Source organism: Cynocephalus volans, chromosome 1 (genome assembly GCF_027409185.1).
Source record: "Cynocephalus volans isolate mCynVol1 chromosome 1, mCynVol1.pri, whole genome shotgun sequence".
NCBI lineage: Eukaryota > Metazoa > Chordata > Mammalia > Dermoptera > Cynocephalidae > Cynocephalus > Cynocephalus volans.
In genome coordinates this window covers 297959526-297984568 of record NC_084460.1, presented here as the reverse complement: position 1 = coordinate 297984568, position 25043 = coordinate 297959526, and the positions used below count along the sequence as shown (strand labels likewise).

At 47.8% G+C, this 25043-nt stretch overlaps 1 protein-coding gene across 11 annotated transcripts in view; it reads right to left on the bottom strand.

Moving 5' to 3' along the window:
* AGAP1 (ArfGAP with GTPase domain, ankyrin repeat and PH domain 1) overlaps positions 1-25043 on the bottom strand; it is a 571061-nt gene that overhangs the window by 48052 nt on the left and 497966 nt on the right. For all 11 annotated transcript variants that reach the window (XM_063088245.1, XM_063088260.1, XM_063088272.1 and 8 more), the window contains 2 exons: positions 23923-24013; positions 17049-17271 (listed from right to left, as the gene is read on the bottom strand). In XM_063088245.1, the coding sequence (XP_062944315.1) occupies positions 17049-17271; positions 23923-24013 (314 nt within the window). The remainder of the gene's footprint in view (positions 1-17048; positions 17272-23922; positions 24014-25043) is intronic.

Below are 25043 nucleotides of genomic sequence, written 5' to 3'. Positions count from 1 at the left end.
GACTTTTAGAACAAGGTATTCAAATTTCTGGTAATGGCCTTGGCACAGTCCCCTCAGCCTGCAGGTCAGAGCTTCTGGAGGTTCACGCTTTAGTAAATGGATTTGCAAAGTAACTGGCTTCCCGAGGGCTTGGGGAAGTGGCTTTATGATGAGGATGGCAACAGGCCAGTGGGACAGGCAGTGGGGGGAGGGTTTCCAGCATGCACAGCCAACCATGCCCAGAGCACATCCCATCGAGGGCCATGAGCAGTGCCACTCTGGCCACCAGACAGCGACTCCACAGAATCTCAGCAGAAGAGCCGTGGGGAAAAGCCACAGTGATTCGAAACTTCATATTTAATGGCCAAAGGAGTTTGCTGGCAGATGAATCTGGTGGCTTCAGAAGGCCATGCTAATCAAGCGCTGGAACATGGGTCCTGAGGCTTTCATTTAACATGCAGTCCAGCCGGGTAGCACAGAGCTCTTTAACTTGACCCGAGGCAAAAGATCCCCATTTTTAAAAGGAGGAGGGAGAGGAGATGAACTGTTCCAGCAACAATTGGACCCCACTGCCTTCCCTCGGGATACAGGATTTCGTGGTCAATACGCACATTAAAAGTTTGGTTTCCTTTTTCTATGTGCTCTCCAGCCCCTATGGCCTCCCATTCCATAATCACCCAACTTGTCTGCGGCTGGCCGAGCCCGCTCCTCCTCGCGGGGGAGCCCGATGCGCGTTAGCAACATGTCAGAAAAGGTTTCTCGGCTGCCTGCGCACAGAACATTTGGGGTAGCTTTCTTTGATGGCTGCTTCACAGCCAGATGAAAACCAGCCACAGGGTGAGTGTCTTTCAGAAATAAAATGCATCTGCTTGAACGCAGCGTAACAAGCAGGCGGCAACAATAGGGGACCAAGGAGCTCAAGGAACGGCGCCGCCACTCCTCAAAGCCACGGCCCTGGTCCCCGGGCTGGAACAAGCTGTTCAGCTTCCCCCGGCTTGGCAATTCTGAAACCGCCAGTGGGCACATCAGGGACACAACCTTTTCAACATTGGGCTGCCCGCAGGAGGTTCTCAGAAGCCCGTGATGAGGCTGGAACGGGAGCCTGCGTCCGTCTCACCTGGGCACAGTGCCTTCTTGGAGCTGGACCTCCTGGTTTTCAACCTGTCAAAGTCACAAGACCAAAGCCTGGAAAAGGACACTGGAAGAGCCGCTGCTGAGGCCAGATAAGCCCCTGGAGGGCTGGAGCCTGGGGTGCCAGGCTCTCTCACTCCACAACCCTCATCGTTTCCCAGTTGGGGTCTGTGGACATTTCACTGACTGTTGGGATCAGCACTCCGTGGGTTTCACCTGAGGCCCTTCCTGTGGCTGATCTGCTTAGTCGGTTTTAGCTGAGGATGACAGTCTTATTGTCTGAAGGGGCCTGAGGGGTTTAGGAGACAGCCCCCAGGAAGGTGGCATTTACAGATGCGGCAGGCAAGGCCAGAGGTCAAGTCTATCCTGCCACCAAAGTGGCTACTCCATCTGTCCTGCTCTGTGGCTGCTCCCCAGAGGCCGCCCAGCGGCGCCCGAGTGGGAGGTGCCTCATGGAGCTCTGGTGGTGGAGAAGGCCCTCAGAGGCCAGACCCTCCTGTCTCCTTTCATGATGTGGCTGCAAACTCAAGAGGGCTTTTGAAGAAAGGCAGACAATGACTCCGGAGCACGGCTGGCCTGCCCTGCACCAGAGCTTCCACACCCAGAGCCAAAGTCTCTCCTCGAGCTCAGCGGCTGGTCCAGGGATGGCTGGTCCTGTCCTGGTCCCTCCTGGCCCTCTCCCAGACTGTGGGGCAGGTCACAGCAGAGCATCACCTGGACTCATAAGGATGGGCCCATGAGGGGCCAACCTCCTCGAGTGCCCTGTCCCGAGCCTCCAAGTTGCCTAGTGTTCTGGTTCTGAGACTGACCCTGAGAGCTCTGTACACCAGGGGGCTCTGACTCCCCCCTCAGGTGGGCAGGAGTTCCAGACGGAAAAGCAGGAAGTGACTTCAGCCCTGCGAGGTGCCACATCTGAGGCCCAGGGAATGATGTTCAGCTGCATTCCTGGCCTCTGCCCATGGGATGCCAGAGTACATCTCCCCTCTCCTGCTATGACAACAGAAAGCGTCTCCAGGCATTGCCCAAACTGCCCACCATTAAGGGCTACTGGTCTGCTTTTCCCAGATCATCTGACCAAACACCGCTACGTCATTGGGCTGTTTGGGAATATTCGGCACAAAGGATGAGCCAGCATCTCTGCCTGCTTTCGTTGTGTTTTCTCACATAAACTCCAGAGGCACCTCAGGAAGTAGGTGCAGAGGTTCCCTATTTCATAGATGACAGGACTGAGGCATGGTCGGCTAACATGCTATGGGGGCGCAAAGGGAGGATCCCAGCGTGAGGACCCCAAACAGGTTTCTCTGTTTCCAAAGCCACTGCCTTCGTCCTCTCCCGAGCTGCTGTTCAAAGCTTCTACAACTGACTGAGGGAAACCATTATGCTTGTTTTTCTGGTTTTATCTTAAGTAAAATCCAGAAAGCAATTTTCCTGATCTCAAAATACTTTAAAAAAACAGCCTTGCTAGAAAACGGTATTGCTTACGCAACAGTCACAATACTGCCTGGGGCCTCTGCCTCTGGCTCTCCAGCCACCCACTTGACTTTGTCAGGCACTTGCCAGCAATGTCACCTGCTTGCCCAGAGATGTTTTCTCATCAGGAACCAGCTGCCAGCAAGAAAATCCTAGAGCCAGAACTGCATGTCTGAGCAAAATCAGTATTTCCAATAAGGGCCACTAAATGCCCTGCACCCCCGTTCCATTCTTTTTGCTCACCCCGAGTGCTCAGAGTACCCCACCCCCACCATGACCAGACACGAGGGCCCCAGCAAAAGGAAAGCTCTAATGTAAAGCCCACCTCTGAGGAAGGTAGGTATGACCAACATGAAGCTGGGGAAAATGAACTTCATGTAGGAGACTAAGTACTTGTCTTTCCGAGTGTTTAGTAAGCCTGAAAAAGATTCTGGCTAACATGTTTTTGGCCATTGGTTCCCCATAGTGCTCAGGTGGCATATGGTCACCAAGCCTCCAAAAGAAGACAATATGCCATGGGGCACGGGGACAGGCACAGACCCACTACCATTGATGTCCTACATTCTGCTGGCCCCGACAGCCTCTGCAGTCTCCCATTGTTATCCAGTGTCACATGCAGTGGTCCTCCCACCACTGACCCCTCAGTACCCAGCAGCAAAGCACTGAAGCTTGGAGTTCAGGATTTCGGGGCAGGCTCCCGGGGACTAACTTCTTTTCACCACTTGCCTGCTGAGTGACCTCCAGGTACCCAGCTATGACACGGGGACAATAACTGCACCTTTCCAGAAGCGTTCTTCTCTAAGACGCTCAGGCCCATGTGAAGTGCTAGGCACAGAAACCGCGTTTCAGGAGTGTTCAGAGATGCCAGGTGCTGCCACAACTGATGGCAGGATGGTGTTGCAGGACTGTCCCGCCCCCTGTGCTCTGGGAAGTGGGGGGGGGGGGGCTGATCTGTATCAACGGGTCACGTTGTCCCTCAAGGCCACACAGCCTTCTCAATGTACTTAGTAAGTGCCCCCACAGCCACAGACCTCTGGGTCCACTCAGCTTGTTTGTGACCTTGATGCCTTCAGTGCTGTGGATGTGAGAGGCTTGTGCTTCAGGACGTGGTACCAAAGAGGTCAAGGCAGAGGGGGTGTTACGGACTAAATGTCTGTCATCCCTCCCCTCCCCCTGCCATTTATATGTTGGAGGCCTAACCCCCAATGTGGCTGGGTTTGAAGACAGGGCCTGTAAGGAGGTGCTAAAGGTTAAATGAGGTCATAAGGGGGGGCCCTGATCTGATGGGGCTGGTGTCCTTATCAAAGAGGAAGACACCAGAGCTGTCTCTCGGCCATGTGAGGGCACAGGGACGAGCTGGAGGTGAGCCCTCACCAGGAACTGAATTGGCCAGTCTGTGGTACTGTGTTCCAGCAGCCCGAGGCGACTGAGACGGGGCCGAGCTTCACCTGCAGTCTCGGTGCTTTAGGAGCAGACAGGATCTTTAGTTGGAAAGGCCTCTGGTCATAATCCCAATGCCCAGGGTATCACTGCAAATCCGTGGCTGCTCAACAAACGTGGGCTTGAGCGGGCATTTCATAGGGTCTTCCAGCTGTGGGACGTCACGTGACTCCACGGTACGTTCCAGTTCCTCCTACCTGAGGATGCTTCTTCCCACAGCTTCTTGGTGCCTGGTGCTCTGTTGCCTTAGAAACAGTCCTAACACAACCAGGACCGCACCCTAATCCCTGACTGCTACCTTCCCCACCAGAGACCACATCTGCTCAGAACCTACTTCGCCTGGAAAGGATGCTCTCTTTGCTGCCTAGGAATAAACGTCCTCCTTCATACTGGTGTACCCTATCAAGACTGGTGGTGAAATACCCCCACCTGTCATTTTACTACATGGCACAGACACTGGTATTTGTTGCTCTTTGGAAAACGGGGTTGATTCCAGGGGATTAAACAAATCTCACACATGCTTTGTCAAGATGAAACATGATCACTACAAAGTAAAATGAAACAAAACTGTAGATATGATTGCAATGGCAGGAATGAGAATTTTAAAATCACAAGTAATTTTTAAAAACAATTATAAGGTTACCTGAGACAGAAAATTACACTATATCCCACTTCTATTTTTCTTTATGCAAAGTCTACCTTTTATAAGAATTTAAGCAACATTAGTGTTTCGTGTATATTTTTTTTCTGCAGTACCATCTTTATCGGTCTTGTTTTAGTCGTGTGGGGTCTGTCTTTCCCTCTGGACCAGAGCCTCTTGATAGAATATGAATGCTGTTTTTATTTCCCACAGTTCCAGGAACACTGCTTTATACACAGTGGGTCTAAGGACACCCTATTCCCTAACCTTCTCTGAGCTGTCTTATGACCTTTTAAGTGAGCTTTGGTTTCACACAGTAGCAAGTAGCTTGTGCATTCTACTCTTTTGGGTAATGTTATGTCACATTCTCTAAGTACTGACTTTTGCTTTATTTTGTATACAGAGTCTTCTATCAGACTGATATTCATGGAGCCTTTGGCTGGCCACTTACTTCAGCTTTCTTTTTGCCAATCATGTGTCATGACTCCAACTTTAGTTTTTGGAGTGGGGAGGGAGGAAGTAACACAATTTCTCAAAAATTTGTTGTACATCTACTGTGGTTCCTCTAGAATGCTGTAGAATATATGCTCATTCTTATTTTCATTTAATGTATTTAGAAAGTTATAGTTTGGCAATCTAAAATGAACACATTTATCTTTCTCAGTACATCCATTCCACACCCCAAAAGAAATCTCCCTGCAAGGTTACAAGGCTCTTTCAGGCCTTTGCATTAGCTATTTAAAGGATGCCAACTATCCGCCGGAACATGCTGATTCTGGACCATTCTGAAGCAGTCAGGGTTTCGTTTTTGGTAGGCTCTTTTCACGTTCCTCAGCAGGGGTGCTATTGGCATTGTGGATAAAGCAGTTTTTCATTGTGTAGGAGTGTCCTGGGCATTAGCACTGTAAGCAGAAAACCACTGGAGGCCTGAGAACGTGTAGCATTTGTAGCTATAATTCCATGCTCATAAGCTATGCTGTTGGCTTCTCTTAGGAGCCTCCGGTGACAGGTCCACAGGCTAACCAAAGCCTGGTCTAAGTCACTGGGTTAAATCATAGGCAAGTCATTTTCCCTGTCTGGCTGTCAACCTCTCTGATTTTAAACAGGTATCTCCTAATTTCATTAAGATGGCAAGGACCAGTCTGAAAACATCCGTGGCAGCCCTTGGAGGTCCTTGAGGAGAAACTTACAGGTAAGTCATCATGGTTATCTATTTGTCCTCCAGGGTCATTTGTATTAGGATCATGTACATTAGAGATGCTTTTTATATGAGAGAATCCCTAAAATTGAGTGATGTGTACTCCAGGTAATGTGTGTCTTCCGGACCTCAGGTTGATGAAATTTTGTCTGTTACAAGTGACGCTTAATTATTGGGAGCTCTAATGGTGTTGCCGCTGCTGTCCCCACTCTCTGGGGCCTAAAGCAATTTCCGTAAGAAGTCAGGGTCCAGGGGTGCCAGGGGTGGCTTGCTTTGTCCTGCTGGCCTTGGACAGTCGGCCCCTGCAGCCTGTGACCCACCACAAAACCACGCGTGGGCAGCAAGGCTGGGCCTCAGCTGCATGGGGCGGGTGCTTAAACACCCTGTCAAAATGACTGGTGCCACCGAGTGTAGCTTCTGCCTTTACCAACATGACAGTCAGGTTGTCAGGACCATATGACTGGAACTGCCTTTCGTTTGTTTCACCTGTCATTCACACATCTCACCATTCGCCAAACGATCCAAGAAAGAAAACTAAACATCACCACCGATGCTTGTCTCTTCTCACAGCCCACGTTCAGTATGGTTAAGGGTCCTAAGTACGCCCCTAGAATCTGATTCGACTCTGCCTCCCCTCTCCCCCGGCCATCGCTTCCTAGGGGGGCTCTACAGTCGGCAGACTGGTTCCAATTTCTCCACATCTTCACCATCACCTGCCACAGCCATCCTAGAGGGTGTGATGTGGCATCTCAATGTGTTTGTGACCTGCATTTCCCTAACATGTAATGATAACAGGCATTTTTTCATGTGCTTATTGGCCATTTATATATCTTCTTTAGAAAAAATGTCTATTCATATTCTTTGCCCATGTTTTAACTGGATTGTTTGTCTTCTATGGCTGAGTTGTGTTTTTTATATATTTTGAATACTAGACTCTTATTAGATATATAATTTTCAAATATTTTCACCCATTCTGTGCATTGTCTTTTCACTTTTTTGATATTGTCCTTTGAAGCACTAAAATTTTTAACTTTGATAAAGTCCAATTTTTTCTTTTGTTGCTTGTGCTTTAGGTACTCTAAGAAACCACTGCCTAATCCAAGATCTCAAAGATTTACCCCTATATTTTCTCCTAAAAGTTTTCTAGGTTCAGTTTTTGCACTTTTGGAGTTAACTTGAACACGGTGTGAGATAGGGGTCTAACTTCATTCTTTTGTATATGGATATCCAGTTGTCCCAGCACCATTTGTTGAAAAAGACTATTCCCCCATTGAATTGTCTTGGCATCTGTTAGAAATCGATTGACCATATATGTATGGGCTTATCTCTGGACTCCCAATTCTATTCCATTGATCCATATGTCTACTCTTATGCCAGTACCACACAGTTTGGGGTTACTGTGGTTTTGAAATTAAGATGAGTCTTCTAAATTTGTTATTCTTTTTCAAGATTGTTTTGCCTATTTGAGGGTCTCTTACGTTTCCCGATGAATTTTAGGATCAGCCTGTCCATGTTAGCAAAACAAAACAAAACAAAAGGCAGCTGAGATTTTAAAAGGGGTTGTGTTGACTCTCTACATCAATTTGGGGAATACTGGCATCTTAACAACATTAAATGTTCCAATCCATGACCATGATGTCTTTCTGTTTAAGTAATCTTTAATTTCTTTCAGTGATGCTTTGTAGTTTTCACTGTACATGTTAAATTTTTTCCTAAATATATTATTCTTTTTGATGCTATTGTAAATGGAATTGTGTGTGTGGAAATACAATTGAGTTTTGTATATTGATCTTGTACCTTTTAATCTTTTCAAATTCGTTTATTAGCTCTAATAGTTTCTTGTGGGTTCTTTAGGATTTTCTACATACAACATTATGCCATCTACAAGTAGAGATCATTTTATTTCTTCCTTTCTAATCTGGATGCCTGTGGTTTCTTTTTATTGCCTAATTCCTTGGCTTGAATCTCCAGTACAATGTTGAACAGAAGTGGTGACATTCTTGTCTTGTTCCTGATCTTAGGGGGAAAGCCTGCAATATTTCACCATTAAGTATGATATCAGCAGTGGGTTTTTCATCAATGTCCTTCATCAGGTTCAGGAAATTTCCATTTATTCCTTGTTTGCTCACTGTTTGTATCATGAAAGGATATGTGTTTTTTACATCTCTTGAGATGATCATGTAGATTTTTTCCTTTATTCTATTAATGTGATGTATTACACTGATTGACTTTTGTGTGTTGAACCAACCTTGCATTCCTGGGAAAAATGCTACTTGATCATAGTGTGTAATCCTCTTGTATCGGGGCCAAAGAGATGCTGTCTGGTTGGAATGCCTGCTGGAGGGCGTACTAGATGTGCCAGGCCAGAATAGAGCCCAGTAAAAGAAGAAAACAGATAACTTGGGTCTCTAGAAGTGAGGAATGAACACAAGGGACTTGGGCTAAGGAGGAGTGCATGGCCAGGGTTGTGGACATTTGTTTATACTATTTGGCATAGACCAGAGCTTCCCAAACGTTAATGTGCACAAGAATCACTAGAGAGTTAAAACACATCAAAGGGCCCTACCCTATGGATGCTGACTGGGTAGGCTTGTGTGAGGCTCAAGAACATGCATTTTCAGGTGATGTTGATGCCGCAATAAACCGCTATGCAGATACAAAGCAAAATAAACATGGACCACATCTTCAACATCAGCAGACACTCCCCAGCCCCTAGGAGGCATGGGCCACTTGTCCCTCTCACCACCAGCAAGCAGGATCTAGGTACAAAGCTGACTGCATTTTCCATATAAAAAGGAGCCCGGGAAATTTCATAAATATTATTTTCCTTTAGCATTGATTCTACATGATTAAGTAGGTAGAAATAATGACTAGTTTCATCTTAAAAATGAGAAAAAACACTTCATTCTAAAAATCAAAATAGCAGAAGTGCTGGCCACAGAATCAGAACTAGAAATCCTCTGGCTTGGCTCCATAGCTCATCACGCAGATAATAAATGTGATTGTGAGATCTTTGAAATATAGGCTCCACATTTTCACCAAGCAGTGTCGGGTCAGACACATGCACACAGGGAGGCTCAGGCAGGAGCGGGAAGTGGTTATGTGAAAAGCTGGGGCTTGAACCCCACGCCTGTGTTGGCTGATCCAGATATTTTGAGTTCTCAGCACGGTTTTCCATAGAAGCTCTGAGGATTAGCACTGACTGCAGAGAATTAAGACTTTAGAATCATGACTGTGTGACTTAAAAGATCAGGCTTGCCACGTGAATGCAAATGAAAACAAGTGAGCCTTATTATCCTCAGGTCACCATGAGTGAGGCCACTAGATTTTAAGGTGGAAAGACACCATAGGTATATTCTCATACACAGTAAGTTTACACTGATATATACACACAGAATATATACACGCTGGCTGGTGAAACAGAAACTGAGTGAGAGCTGGACTGGGGGAGGAGAGGGAAGGGACACTGCTAAACACAACAGTTCCTTTAGATGCCACAATTGACATGGGTTTAGCCGTGAGATGCCAAGCACAGAAAGGACAGGAGCAGCAGCAGGACTGAGGTGGGTGTCAGGAGTCACGTCCTGGTCCAACTGGTCTGTCCTGTGCTTCTCTGGGACCCTGAGCAAACGACTTAAGCACCTCCACTCTGCACTCTCCTCATTTGGAAAATGGGAATAATCCTGAATCGCAGGATGGCTCCATGCTAAGGAAGAGCACACAGGGCACCAAGAACTCCAAGCATGTTTGCTTCTCCCTCCCCTTTATCATGAAGAAGAAAGAGAAAAGGTCCTTTGAAGAAAGAGCTTCTGGTGCAAGATAATAAAAACAGCGAAAGAAAAGGCCCTTTGGGAAATGCTTTACTGCTGGAGGAATCAAAATAGAGACAGTTGTTGCAGAGCAGCTACGGGCCCATGTTTATAATTCAAGTCTCCATCCCCTTCCTCCCCTACTCTCAGAAGCAGACAGAGGCCCACCCGTGGTCAGGGCACCTGGAAGACAGTCAATGCGTACTAATGACTTACCTTCCCATCCACCAGCGAGGATAAAAATTCTCAAAATTCAGAAACCCCTTAATTGTCTCCATGGCTACATTTCAGAGAGGAAACGACACGGATTTTTCAACCCGAGACAGCTCTCTGGTAGCAGAGCTGGCTCCCAGAACACACTGGTTCCCTGCAGGATCAGATAAATAGCTGGGGTTCTTGTGCAGCAGACAGCATCGGAACCCAACAGCAACATTCTGCCCATTGGTTGAAAGGCAAATCTAAGTGCAGTTATCCTTTAAAAAGTGGACACCATTACACATAACTTTATGATAGAGCACTGTCCTAAAATCGCCTTTCTTATAATTAGAGCTCGCCTGCATGGACATCTTAATCAGAAAGACTGCAGCTGAGTGTGAATTCCCACCAAGCTCCCTGACCAAGGTTTACCAGATGAATTGCTGAACCTGTTGTCAACTGCAATCCATAGGTATTATTTTTAGGGCAGCGTTAATGTACTTCTCATTTGTACATTTTCCTAATTGGCTTAATATTTATAGTAGAATATTTCTGATCCGGGCCCAGAGCTCTAGTAAACTCAAGCATACTTAGCAATGTGCTAATGAGGGCCATCCAGTCACGAAGGGTCGCTAAGTGAGTTACGGCTCTTTCAGTCTGATTCCAAGTCGGCTTGCTAAGAGAAGTTGCTAAAATATCTTAAGTGAAAGCCGAGGTCCCCGAGCAGCTGTTGGGTTTGCAGAGCCGCAGACGTATAAACTTTATTGGCAGTAAATGTCACTCCTGTGAGCAGACAGCGTGCCTGCAAACCCACAGCTCCTCGGAGGAGTCTGCCACTATCGTGGCTTGCACAGGACACAGTCGCCTCCTGGATGGGAGACCGAAGGGTGGACCCGCTCTGTGGCTGGGGTCAGGGCATGCCCACTGACAGGCACGCCACGGTGACAGAAATTCACTTTGAGTTGCAATTAGTGGCACTGTCATTTTCGGGGGCTTCTGCCAATTAATTAAGCCTGTCAAACAGAAAAACCACAGCGCTCACATGATAATTTATATTGGAAGAGACGAGCCTCGCGAAGCTCAGCAGCCCCCTCAGAGCACTGAAATCAAATATATGAAAACAAATAAAATAAAACCACAGTAAAAAGCACGCATGTGTGTGTGTGTGGAGGGGTCTGCATGGGGAAGAAGAAAGTTAAACTGTCCTTGTTATAACTGTTAACTCCGATCGCCAGAGTAGAAGGCAGGCTGATTAAAACTCCAAACGAGCCCCCAGCTCCCTGAACCCTCTGCGTCCGGGATGATAGAATCAGAGGAGTTTATTCATACCATTAAGCCCCAGAGAACTTAATTGAAAGAAGAGCACAGCCCGGACCTTGACAAGCGGGAGGTCACAGTAATTGCTGCCGGACATATTTAACATTAAGATAATCAGGCCATTAATTACCCTTTGGATCATTAAATCAGCCAGTTGCAAAATGAAATTTCTGCCTCTATTACTCACTTGAGAGACCACAGGGGTGGCCTTTAATTTATCAGGGAGCTTGAGATACAAAGGCTGGGGCTGGGGGAGGGCAGGCGGGGAGGGGGCCTGAGCGCGGCGGTGGCGGCGGGGGCAGGGCATCAATCCGCCATGCTCGGTGATCGTGGCAAATTAACTAGGTAAGATAACCTCCGCTTCCAAAGGCAGAAGCTGGGGGTATGTAAATAGATGAGGGCAGACAGGGAGATCAGAGTCTGCACACCACTTAGCAGGATAATAAAGGAAATCATCCTTGATTATCAGTGCTAATTTGGACACTGCCGGTAGCTTGTTATGCGTGTTCTGAGTAGCATTTAATTAATTCAATTGCTTGTTAATGAGGGAAGTGACATGTGGGGAGCAGATGCCACCCAACTGCAGATGGACTCTGGTCATCACAGCACAGTCCTTCCCCCCCCCATTCCTCCCCTCCCCATTTTTTTTTTTTTTTTTTTTAAAGAAAGCAAATAGAAAAAGGTGTCAAGCATAGAGGAACACTCAAAAGAGACAAAACATTGACCTCAGCAGGCCAAGAACTGTTGAAAAATAATAAGATGAGACAATCCTGGGGCTGTGTGGGCAGTCATGTCCCCTGAGGCCACATTTGGGACAGTGCATCTTTATGCCAGAAATTTGAGCCTGAGATTACTATATTGTGATCTTATGATCAAACCTAACAAGACAAAGACATGGCCAAGTGGTGCTGCTTTTAATATCTCAGAGTTAGCGGTAGGGATCCAATTATTTTCAGTTTGGATACATTTCCCCTTTATCAATATCTCCATGTGCATAAATAAGATGAAAGTGGCATTCTGGAATCAAAAAGAGATGGAACTCACACCACTGGCAGACTTGTTCCATCTGGAAGTGTGTGGCCAGTCTCTCCCACGCGCATTTCTGATGTCGGGCCCCAAATCTTCCTATCGAAGGCGACATCTTTTTATCAGTTAAAGACAAGAAGGGAGTTTAGGCACAGAGGTGAACTTACAAATAATGAAAGAAAAGGAAAAAGGATGCTAAGAAAGGCAAAAGAATGTGTACTGAATCAGCGAACTCGGCTCCCTTCCAAGTGGCATCAAAGAGGTGACGGGTGCTTTTAGTTGTGCTTAGAGCTTCCCTCAAGAGCTCTTTCACAAAATTGAAAACACAGTTCTCCACTTCCAGGTTCCTTTGATTTCTGAGCCCAAATTAGCAGCCTCCCAAGTCACCATGTAAACAGGCTACCTGCACTGAAATGCAAATAGCGACCCCTCCTGCAGACCCGCGCCTCAATGTGGAGACACAAAGACAGAGAAGGGGGACCGCGCAGCACAGCCAAGCAGGCCACAGAGCGCGGCACCAGACAGTACCGCTCGCTCCTGGTAGGGGACTGTTTCCACTGCACTCTACAGTCTACTGAGCTTCTGAGTGAGACAGGGATAACAACAAAGAGCAGCAACTGGCCATGGCGCTGCAGAGTAACCCCCGAGACACCCCTATGTGGCCGCAGCGAGAGGATGTACAGATGGGTTTGCCAAGATGGTTTTGCTGGTGCTGCAAATGTCACAGCCCTCATTTCACTCATGAGCGTTATCACCCATTTCACTCCAAGGCTCTGATGTAACAGGAGTACCTGACACATGTGTCCGTGACAACTAGTTTCCTTCCACCCTTTCGTTTGTTCATTCATTCATTCACTCATGAAATATCCACTTGACTGTTTTAATATCTTTACTTCTGAGCTTATCATTCCTGTATTTGAAAGGGTCACCAAAGAGCTTGGCAACTTCTCTCTTCAGTTATACCATGTGTCCTAGCACTGGAACGCAGAGCCCTGCCTGCCTGGTGGCTCCAGGCCCAGCTGCTCAGCTCTCTACAACATACTGTGTTATGGTACAACACACAAGCTCACATGCTGAGTGTCGTGAAGTCCTGGCCCTACAGGCAGCAAACTGTTCCCTCCTTAATCTCCTAAAATCTGGTTAATTCCTTCCACTGTTAATACCTCTACACCACTTCAACATCCCCACTTAAAATTCAATATTTTAAGTGTGTGCGTAAATGCTATCAATAGCAATTAGAGAGGGGACTTCTGATTCCACCCCAGATGTACTTAATTGTTGTAGCATTGATCTCTCCTCTAACATACTTCTTTCTCCAAATTAAACCCCCATTACAGAGGGGGATGAAGGGCATCCTCTCCCCTCCTGTGACAATAAATTTAATATCGAATGCACTGGAAAAAAATGGCAGTTGTTGCAGAATCCATCCAAAAAGATTTTTTTTTTCTTCCTGGGAGTAATTAAAAGATGCTTTTCTTGACTAATGATTCCCCTGTTTAGGAATGGGAAGTCAATACTGCCTCAGCCGCCGTCAGCTTCGATTGATCACAGTGCTGCTCAAGTTTGAACAGCAGTTCTCAGGGCAGCTGAGGATCACTGGAACCAATTACAAGCAGTCCGAAGCCGCTCTAATCAGGGGTGCAGGGACAACAAGCAAAAGGCCAGCCAGCTGCTCAAAGGCGCCTGTTTTCCTAACGCGCCCGCAGGTCTGAGTGATGCCAGTGTGCGGTTGTTTCTTTGGAGAAAGATCTGCTGTGTTCTACCTCCCCATCATCCTGAATCAGCACGCGTGTGCGTGCGTGCATGTGTGTGTGCGTGCGTGCATGTGTGTGTGCATGCATGCGCGTGCGTGTGTGTGTGTGTGTTGGGGGTAGGGAAAGAAATGGCACATTTCTAATTATATTCCACTGTCAGAATGAATCTTCTGAACAAGATGGAATGGACTAGAGCTCCTCGGGAAAACAGCTGGGCCCTTTTTCAAAGAATTAGACTGAATATATTGCACTTGGCTTTTCCTTGGATGGAGATAAAAATTTACTAAAATATTTCTTTTTGGTATTACCTTAGGGCCACATTAAAAGAACCGTCGAGCTGTTTCTACTAACAATCATAGTTTCTGCAGAAAGGCCAAAGGGGGAGCGGTGGGGATGGGAGTGGGGACGTCTTGGAAAGCCAAGATCCAGCCTAGATATCCAGGAAATTCTAGTCCGGGTGTTCAGTTTCCCATTTCCATTTGAGGAAAGTGCAGGAGGTGATGAAGTTGGTGGTATTTGAATTACTACTATATTACATGGTAGAGTGGTTTTTTTCTTTTGACAACGTATCTAAGGCTTCCCTTACTGTGTGTTCCACCAGGACCAAGCCTTCCAGCCGGCCTCCTGCCTCTTGTCTGTCCCCTCCACTGACCCTGCTGACTACCTTTAGTCCTCCTAGAAACAGATGGAATGTACACTGACCAAACAACTCCCCCACTGCCCCACTCCCAGAGTGGCTCTCATGAACCTGCCCCTGGCCCAAAGGCCCTCCTGGCCTTCTGCTCTGTTTCAGCCTCACCCATTCACTCCCCTACCCATTCACCAGAGGGTCCAGCCCCATGTGTGACAGATGCGCTGATCTGCACATGTTCCCTGCTGGCTGCGCCTTCCCAGGATGACGACGTTCCTGTCTTTGCCTAGGCCACTCCCATCCTCCAGCACACCTCCCCACCCAGCCCCCAGCCCTGGAAATCACCCCACATTTTAGAGTCCAGTTCAGATACCTTTTCTCCAGTGAAACGTCCCTGGAGCACACTGGCTGCCGGAACGCTCTGAATTCTACCCGGCCCTGGCACCCTTCGTTGGACGAGAATCTTTACCATCACTGTACAACCACCACTTACCGTTTCTTTTCTATGAGAAAGTGCTTAATAAATATTTGCTGATTTAGTTAAAAACAAAACTCCCTGGAGAAATTACTAAAGGCACAAAGAAACATTCATTTCTCATACATGTTTATCTTCTTAGAGGAGAACAGAATTTAGAAATGCAAAAGCTACCTCTGGAAACATCATGCAATCACACGCCAACACCACAGCCTTGGAGAGGGATCACAACTCGGCACTGCTCTTTAGGGTAGCAAGTGGGACCCAAGAAAAGGTGGGCAGCATTCCGCTTGTGAGAAAGGAGGACTTGGAAACATGGCTCTAAAATACAGAGATGTGATGTACCTGCTGCTAGACAGAGGTTACACATGCAAGAACTTAAATATACAGATTAGAACTATTAATACCTGCACACAGTCCTCATGAATGAAGATGAAGTTAATATAAAATACTTATCAGTTAAAAAATTAACTCACATCTTTGTTTCTAATCATTCTAAATGGTTTCTAATTCTAGTGGATGGAAAAACAAACTTTCCTAATTCATGATATTAAAAATAGTATACGTGTTTTGCACAGAAAAAGTAAGATGAATAAAGTTCATTTTTTTCAACTTATTTCGATGTTTTCAGCATTCATACACTAAACCCAGTCTATTTTCCAATCATTTCTCATTTTCAGACCCAAATATCCTTCAACAATACTATATCTATGAAAAATAGATATTAGAACATGAATTAATACTTTAAGAATGCTCATAGTTGACGGTCCAGCTGATCACTATGTTAGTGTCAAACAAATCAAGATGAATAATTTTTAAAGTATAGTTTCTTCAGTTTGTAAGAAACTTACCTGTATTTGCATTATATAGTGTAACTCATATATCAAGAGCTTGCATATCAAGGCTATGCAATTTATGTACTTTAAAACAAATTTAAACGAACATACTTCAGGTACCTTTCTTGTCCCCCCCCAAGAGTAATAATACAGGACTAACAATACCACCAGCTTTATTCTCTGAAGTGAACCAAAGGTGGCACCACAAAGTCACTTTCAGTGTTAATGATTACAGTCCCCGATGCTTCTCACATTATCACTGCCCAGCGGCAGAAGCCGACTTCCATGGCTTGGCCACCGATCACCACTTTTATTTCATCTGATCACCAGCAAAACAAATCAGAGGGATTTAAAACGTGCTAATGATGGGAGACATCTCCTCCCCTCATCTCTTCACACACCTGAGAAGTGACTGCTGAAAGCAGACCTCAGAGCCCTCCTTTGTACATGGGAGACAAAACGCAGCAGCAGCTTTAGACAACTAGAAATGAAATGGCCCCTTCCGCCTCGATGAGACGAGCCTTCTCCGAAGACGTGCCATTTTATCGCCTCTTAGGAACATTAAATATGTATGTGTACTCAAAAACGGTTTATAATAGCTGTAAATGAAAAATGAGAAACTAAATGCCCTCAAAATAAATGCCTTTTTTCATACTGGATAACAATTAACATTAATGAGGAGTCACCATATATTATGCTGAACTTGGTTGATTAAATGTGCTAGAAATATATTTTAGAAAATAAAATATATGTTGTTACTATAAAAATCACTTGTGGTGGGGGGACTCAGTGGAGCAGATGCTTACCGAAGACACAAGCATAACAAAGTTAAAGAATCAAAAATTCATGATTAGTGTTAACAGCACAGCTTACGCCTATTAGAAATGTATTAATTAAAGTAATATATTCATAAGGTTAGAAGCTTAATACATTTCTAAGAGGGGGAGAGAAATCCCCAAGGCCTAAAAACAAACATAAAAAATTAAGGAGTTTGAATTACACACGTCTGCTGAAGACCAATTTTAAATACAGGCATTTCCATGCTGGGCTAATGGGTATTCCAATAGGTTGCTGGGACCATTCCAACTGTGGCTGTCATTAAGGTCACTTCCAGTTGTCTAACTGTTGGCATCTCCGAGGTTCCTACCTTGTGGAGTCTACGGACGGCTTCGTCCGCCCCTGGCTGCTCTCTTCCCAGACGCTGTTGGCCAGCTCGTTCCCGATGGATGACATCACCTTGATGAGCTCGATGGGCCAGTCATCGAGGTCCAGAGAGCGGACCCGGGAGAGGTGGGTGCCGAGATTCCGGTGGATCCCTGAGCACTCGATACACATGAGGGCTCCCAAGTTCAAACTGGCCCAGTTAGGATCTGTGGGGAGAAAAACAGGACACCAAATGCAATCAGACCACCCCACTGGTTCCAACTGTCCTTAGAATCTTTGAAACAAAACCAACCATCAGTCAAAGCCCACATCCCACAGACCTCCCTAGAACCACATGACTTGAAAATGCTCCCTGGCCAATACTCAGTACAGTTTTAGGTGTCCTGAATGATGTGGCATGTTGGTGGCAATTAAAAAAAAATTTTTTGGCTTAAGCCATAGCCTTGGAATTTCCCACACGATAAACAATTGCAAGTGTTGGTCTGGACAGAAATATGCACTTTCCAATAATTTAACATTCACCTCGAGAGGGCTGATGTGCATGGAAAACAATCATGTTACTCGGCACCCACCATGGAAGCTGAATGAGAAGGGGGGCCGAGGGGTAGCTGGGTGATACCACAGCTCTGGTCATTCCCAAAGTGGTAGTGTCCCTCCCTCACAACCATCTCGGCAACCACCAGCACATCAAAGTTTTGGTAGGCACACAATGGGCATGCTTGAGAATTTCAAAGATGAAAGAGGCACACTAAGATGAAAAAATACGGTTTTCAGTAATCTTATTTAAGGGTAACTACTGAAGCAACTCATAGTTCTCCAGTCTTCCCTGCTAGGAAGCTGGTGGGCAGGGTCCTTTGGTAGGGTCATTACTCAGCTTGATCAACTCCCCCTTGCAGAATGAATGGTAATATGCTTTAGGCTGTGATACTGGACCGAAGACATGTTTGTGCAGGACAACGAACGAGTTCAGAGGAAAGCACTGGGATCTCTGAACTAGATCACTCCCTGTGGGACTGGCTCACATCATTGGAAGACCAAGAACTTGGGCCCAGGGTTGACTTCATGCTAGAACCTACAGCTGATGTGCAGAGACAAGGTTGACCTTGATAGCCAATGGCTTTCACCACTGACAGAAGCAAATAAGGCTTAACTCATCTAGGAATAATTAATATTTACTCCAGGCACACTTGAAGAGTCAACAGAAAAGCAGGTAGCTGATGTCATATTTGAATCATTGGGGAGATGTCCTTTGTTCAATAAATGGCAAATGACCAGGAATGGCTTTATGCTAATTGACCAGAAACCAGCCAGCCATTTATTTAACATGTCAGGAAGGTGGTGACAGATACCGTGGGGGAGATAAGAGAAGAGAGGTCTGTGACCTCCGAGGTGTTCTGGTGGGGAAGAGGAAACCTATGCCCCAAATAAAAAATAAAACAAAACAGACCAGAAAATGCAGGGACCAAATGCTGAAGCGCACAGTCACAGAGCAGCACACAGGCAGCCAGGGAGAGAGGCCAGCGACAGCAAGTGCAGGGTTGTGGGGGTCCTGCGTGGGGCAGGGGCACGGGCTGTACTGATGGGTGTGGAGGGAAGAGGTGGGTACAGTGAGCAGCTTGTGCACCCCCCCCCCCACCTACTATGGTTCTCATTTCGTGTCTACGTGCTTCCCTTCAACTGGCCACCTTGGCTCCTGTACCTCTACCAACCCCCGTAACAGAACAGCCAAGGTCACCAGCCCCCTCCATGGACCCCAGTTAGCCATCATTTTCCTTGACCTCTTGCTGGCAGCTGACTGCCCAACTCCCTCCTCCAGCACTGAGTAGTGAGTGATGCGCCTTTTTGGTCAACCACCTCTCTGGATTTTTCTCCCACTTTTCTGGTTGCTCTATCTTGATCTCTTTCCTAACTTTTCCTCCTGAATCCGCTCCTTACCCCAGAGGTCCTGCAGGCTTGTCTCTTGATTCTAGACTCTCTTCCAGGCAAACTCCACCCAACCCATGGCTTTAACTGGAACCCAAATGCTAATGACGATCTACAGCTCCCCCTCTTCCCTGCTCCCGAGCTACAAACACAAGCACCACCACACATTTCCACTTACATATCTTGCAGCTGCCTCCTGTCCACATTTCGCCCTGGAAATATATCCTTCTGCAGGGTCCTTCCTACCTTAGCAAATGGCACCAGCACTCACCCAGTTCTTCAAGCCAGGATCCTGGGAATCGCCCTTGACTCTTCCGTCATTCCCACAGCCCATCATGAAGTTCCCAGTCTCTCTCAAGCCCACCCCCTCCTTCTTGAACCTGCAGCTTCCCCCTAGTCTTGTCACCATCACACGGGGTGCAGCAGCCTCCTGCCTGTGCACCACTCTCCACACAGCAGCCGGGACCTATTATACGTGTAAATCTGGCCATGCTACGCCACTGCTCAAACCCATCTGTGGCTGCCATTTCCCCTTCAGATCAAGTCCAAAATCCCTTCCAGCAAAATCGGGACCGAGCCCGCCACCTGTCTCACATGAGCACCCTTCAACTCCTGCCCACCTGCGCACAATGCTCCCCTCTGCCCGCTCTGCCTCCGCCCATCTCCTTCCTGGGGGTGTCTTACTTGCCCGCCCCATTGCCCCCACGTGCAGTAGCAGGGTCCCCACTGGACAGCCTCATAGCAGCCTGGCTCTGCCCTGGGAGACCCTGACAGGAAAGGCAGGGATCAGGCATGTGAACAACACCTCTTCAGGGCCCACCTCTGCTTATAGTTTTCAGTAACAAAAGAATAGCTGGACTTAAACAGAGAATGCATCTACAAGGCAGGAGGAAGTGATGGTGGCCAGGGTTGGGGCAATATTTACTAGCAAGTGACAAAGGGCTTCAGTCTGCTTGTGGGGCAGCACCAGCAATTACACAAAATGAGACAATGCCACGGGCAGACCCACACCAGGATGGCTGGCACAGGTGCTGGAAATGCTCAGACCTACATCAGGGACCTGATCTTCAAAGAGGGGTGTGGACTCTGCAGTGTGTGCTGGCGTGTGAGCAGTGAATAGGACCCACGTGCCACACAACAACTCCCGAGAGCTGCCAGCAACTACAACCCCAGAAGATGCCAGGCTCGTATTTCCAGCTAAGTTCAAAGCCAAACTCATCACCCCACAACCTCCTTCTGCTCTCCATGCCCGCTGCATCTCTCTTCCTCCCTGTGTCCCCACATCCTGCTCATCGCCAAGCACCCCCACACTGCCCCATTGTCACCGCTTACACCTGGATCCCTTCCATCGCTCACCTGAACCATGGTGAGTGCCTCTCCCGTCAGCCCGCCACCTTCCACGCCACTGCGAGTTATCTGAGGAGCCCAGAAACCCAGTTACGCTGACGCCTGTTCAGTGCTCAGTGCACTGTCTGTCCTCCCCCCAGCCCTCAGCAGCTCCTGGACACTGTGCTGGCCCACATCTGAGGGAAGATTGTCATGTGTGGGACAGGTTCCAGTGACTATTCTCAGATATCTGTGAAAACCAGAAATACTGAGGGTGGAAGGGGAGTGAAGCATTCCAGTGCCCTGTGAGCACCACCCTGTGGGTTGTGGAGACGAGGGTAAGACTGATGGCGGCAGGGATGTGTGCTCCTCTGAGTGCCCTCTGCTTGGGGCTACAGAGGGGAGGGCCTTGCCTCTGCTCCAGCAGATGAGAAGGACTAACAAGCGGACCTGAGTGTCTATCTAAGCATCACCACTGGCAATTTTCTGTGACACACCTGAAAACTGACTAGGCTGCTTCTGCATGTCTGGGCACTGGGGCCAAGACCCTACCCTGTGGGTGATCCCAGCCTCCTAGCATGGCCTTGATGCTCTGAACCATCTCCTGCCTGCTGCTCTGGCTTCGGGACCCCCCTTTCTAGGGTGGTGAGCCCACAGCCCCAGCAGCCCCCGGCCCTGCCATTTGTTCTTGGGCCCCTGTGCCGTGCATCTGCTGGTCTGTGAGTACGTGCCTTTCCACCTGTCTGCCCCTGGCAAGTTTCTTTCCCTCCGTGGGCCTCAGCTCCCTCCCCTGAGAAACAAGGCTAATAACTCCCATCCTCAAGGGGTTGTCATGAGGATTAAAAGCTATGAGGTACTTAGAGCAGCGACTGTCACGTGGGAAGTACGTTAGGTGTGGGCTGTAATTACATTTGTTCCTCCACGTATTCAACCAATACCAATGTGCCAACGTCTGGGGACACAGCAGTGAATGCAACAGAGAAAAACCCCAGCCTGCAGAAGCAGAGGACTTAGGTCCTGTGGGGGCAGACCAATAAGGAGGAAATAAGAAAACCATATGATACAGCACAAGGTGATGAGAGCCAGGAACTCCCCGGGGGAGCAGGAGATCAGGGAGTATGGACACATGTGCGCAATTTAAAACCCAGGTGTCAGGCAAGGTGGTGCTGGGCAAGGACCTGGGGATGATACAACAAGAGAAATCAGAGCAGATATGATCCTGCTGCAGGTTTCGCTGTCCTGTCTGGTGGTGATGGTGGGTGCCAGTCCCCTCCTGTGTGTAGACCTGGGGTTGACAAAGATGAATAAGACAGGATCCTAGACATCAAGTAGGCCACGGGAGAGAAAGGTCTGTGAACCGTTCATACAACAGGGTGGGAGGGGCTGGCAAGTGATCAGCTCTGACCAGGACTTCGCGGACAAGGGCACAGAGAGCAGCAGAAAGGCTAGGCTGCTTCTAGGGGATTGTCCGTGAAGGTCAGGCATGTTGGCAAGAATCACGTACAGCCCAAGCTTCAGTATCCTCAAGGGCCCTCAAAGGTGGACTCTCCTTGGCATGTTCCTGGCAGAGGGTTGGCAATAGGAGCCCTCAACAAAGACTTCCACTGTCAACCAGGTCTGGGAAGTGTAGGCTGGGCCATGTTAAACAGGCATCTTTACAGCAGAACTTCCCAGAAGCATGGATGTCCTACAGCTGCAACTTCCCGAGAGGTGGGTGATGTTGTTTCCTAAATTCATTGGATCGCAGAATCCCTGTAAGATGGGCGCCCCCACAGCTAAGGGAGCTCAGCACCCACTCTGGAAACAGTGCTCTGGGATGTACCGGGTGTGAAGTGAAGACAGACAAGGCTCCTGGCCGTCCGGAGCACTCTCAGCAAGGACCACTGGCGGCGGGTGTGTGTGTGTGTGTTTCCATAGCTCCAAATCCCATGCCAAGCAAAAATCCTCGAGCCTCGCCCCTGCTATATGGCAACATAGCTGAAGTGGTGGGACGGTGTTCCTGAGCCAGTGAGAACTTCTGAGAGGAAGTGAGCTTAGCAAACCTCTGCAGGTACTCAGGGGAAAAAGATCTGTAGGAATGCATTCCAGAATGTTAACACTACTTGTCTGCATGGACTGAGGGTCTTTTGTTTTACTTTGTGTTTTTTTTTTTTTGAGACAGCAAGAGGTTGGAAAAAGACAGAACCCCTGTCCTGGACAGCTCTGTCTGCTCTCCCCGTTTCCTGGCCATGCCTGGTCTCTCAGCTCCTTTTACTTCCAGGAAGCTCCTTTCACACCACGACTTGGACCCGTAAAGCCCACATCCGTCCACATGGGGCACCCGGTGGCCCAGAGTTGTTCTGCATAGCTCTCCCTGCTGACCCCCACATCACCTACAGGCTTGCTCAAGCTCTGCTGAGGCCCAGGAGGGTGGTGGCAAAGGGAGCTGGTGTGTGAGCTGGCTGTGGCCTCTGGCCCTCCCAGCCCTGCTCTGTCCTGGTCGCAGGTGCTTCTCATAGGGTTTGGCTCTGCAGTGCCCGCTGTTATCTGCGCAGCAAAGAGAGGCCCCATCCTGCATTCTCCGTGGGTGGAGCTCGGGCAGAACCACGCCCAGGTCTAGCCAGCCTGGCTCACGAAACAAGGAGGTTGGTCAAATGCTGATGACAAGGTGAAGCACGCGTGTGTCAAAGGACTGTCAGAGCAAGACAAGGTTTGCTCCATGGCCAGAGAGGCGCATTGGGGTTAAGACTGAAATGCCTTTCTATGAGAGGAACAGGACCAAATTAGAGGAAACTAGTGACTCTGGAAGTGAGGACAAGAGCCCCTATTGGCCCTTCGCCATGGCACCTGCTTTGGTGGTCACTGGGCGTGTGCCCCACAGCCACAACCAACCACGCCACGCACGTGAACTGGATTTCCTTATCCTCAAAACACTACTTAACAAAGCAATATGAATGGACAGTTTATTGAATGTCCAATGTCCCCAGCACTGTGCTCAGGACAGGGATTTAAAGAAAGAAAAGCAAGTCCCTACCCTCAAGGATATGACTCACAAAATGACATTCTCAAAGAGAAAATATTATTACATATTGGACAACAGAAAGCATGAAATAAAACTGGGCTATTCCAAGGCACAAAGCAGAAACTATGAATTCTGTCAGTTCAATCACATGCTTTAGTGTGTAAGGAGTTTAAGATTAAAAAAAACAAAAGACATCATTTCATGGTAAAAACCAGAACATAGGATTTTATGGAGGGGAAAAAAAAAAAAAAAAACCCCACCAGAAATCCCTGGGCAGGAGTGAACCAACTGTACTCTATTTTTATGGAGAAAACAAACAAGTGATCACTGATTAAGCAAAAGGTTGTTTCCCAGATGTGGCCATGGGGCTGAGTCCTCCGCACCCGGGGCACCCGAGGCCTAGGAGACTCACTGTGCACTTACAAGTTCAAAGCAGCAGCAACCTATAGTCAGTGAGGCTTCTGTGTGAAGGGCATTGTGTTAAAATAAAATTCAATTTAAAATATTGCAATTCCTTCAAAGCCATCAACCCTTATCACCAAACATGACGGTGCGGATCCCCTGCCATCTCCTGCAGCCAAGCCAGCCCCACGCCCAGCACACTCACTCTGGGTCTCGCAGTCCACGCAGTGGGAGTTCCCGCGGATGTTTCGGATCGACTGCAGGGCCATGGCCTCACTCTGGCTCGTCAGTCGGGACTGGACAGAGGGAAGACAGACATGAGAGGTAAGAACCCTGGAAGAAACACATGTGTCTGCAGTAGTCCCCCCTTATCTGCGGTTCCGCTTTCCATGGTTTCAATTACCTGTGGTCAGCCTTGGTCTGAAAATATTAAATGGAAAATCCCAGAAATAATTCATAAGTGTTAAATCACATGCTGTTCTGAGTAGCATGATAGAACCTTGTGCCCTCCCACTTGGTCCCACCTGGGGACAGAATCGCTATCCGCTCACTGCTGCCCAGGAACAGACACACTGCCCTAGGTTTCGGGCATCCACGGAGCTCCTGGAATGGATCCTCCACAGAGCAGAGAAGACTGCTGTACTGATAACGTCAGGGAAAACCAAACAGATCGTGAGCAGGTACAGGAGGAAGGCAGTCTTCAGACATTCACTTCTCCTTGGACAGCCTCAGGAAAGAGCACTGCTGAGGAGAACTTGTTATGCACTGCGAGGAAATATCACATTTAGGATTTATCCGCTGAGATGGACCCTGCCGGAAATGAGCAAAGAGGTGAGTTCTGGATCGTTTGTGAATGAACGTGAGACCAACCGTCACCTGGAGAATGTAACTGGTTGATGTGCTTTTACTGCCACACATCCACTTGGGAAGAGGGTTAAAGCATGGGAAAGAAACAATCTGTTTATAAGCCAAGGGTCAGGGCTCAATCAGCACTGAAAGACGTATCGCACGGTTCCTCATCAGAAAGCCACCCACGCCACCCGTCACGGCTGGGAGGTGCACTTTTCATCTACAGACTCAGCAAGGAGGAGTGCGATGCAGCTGGGGGAATTTATTCTGAAACTTACACTTTACCGTCTTCCTTATAAAGGATTAAACATCACATGCTTATTGCAGCAAGTTTAGAAAATACCGGGAGGGTGGGAGGGGAGAACATAAAAATTACACTATGGTATGAACATCCACAGTTAAGCAACATTCACATTTGATACCTGTTCTTCTGGCCTTTTTTCTAAGCACGTGTATACACACACATGTATCTGAAAA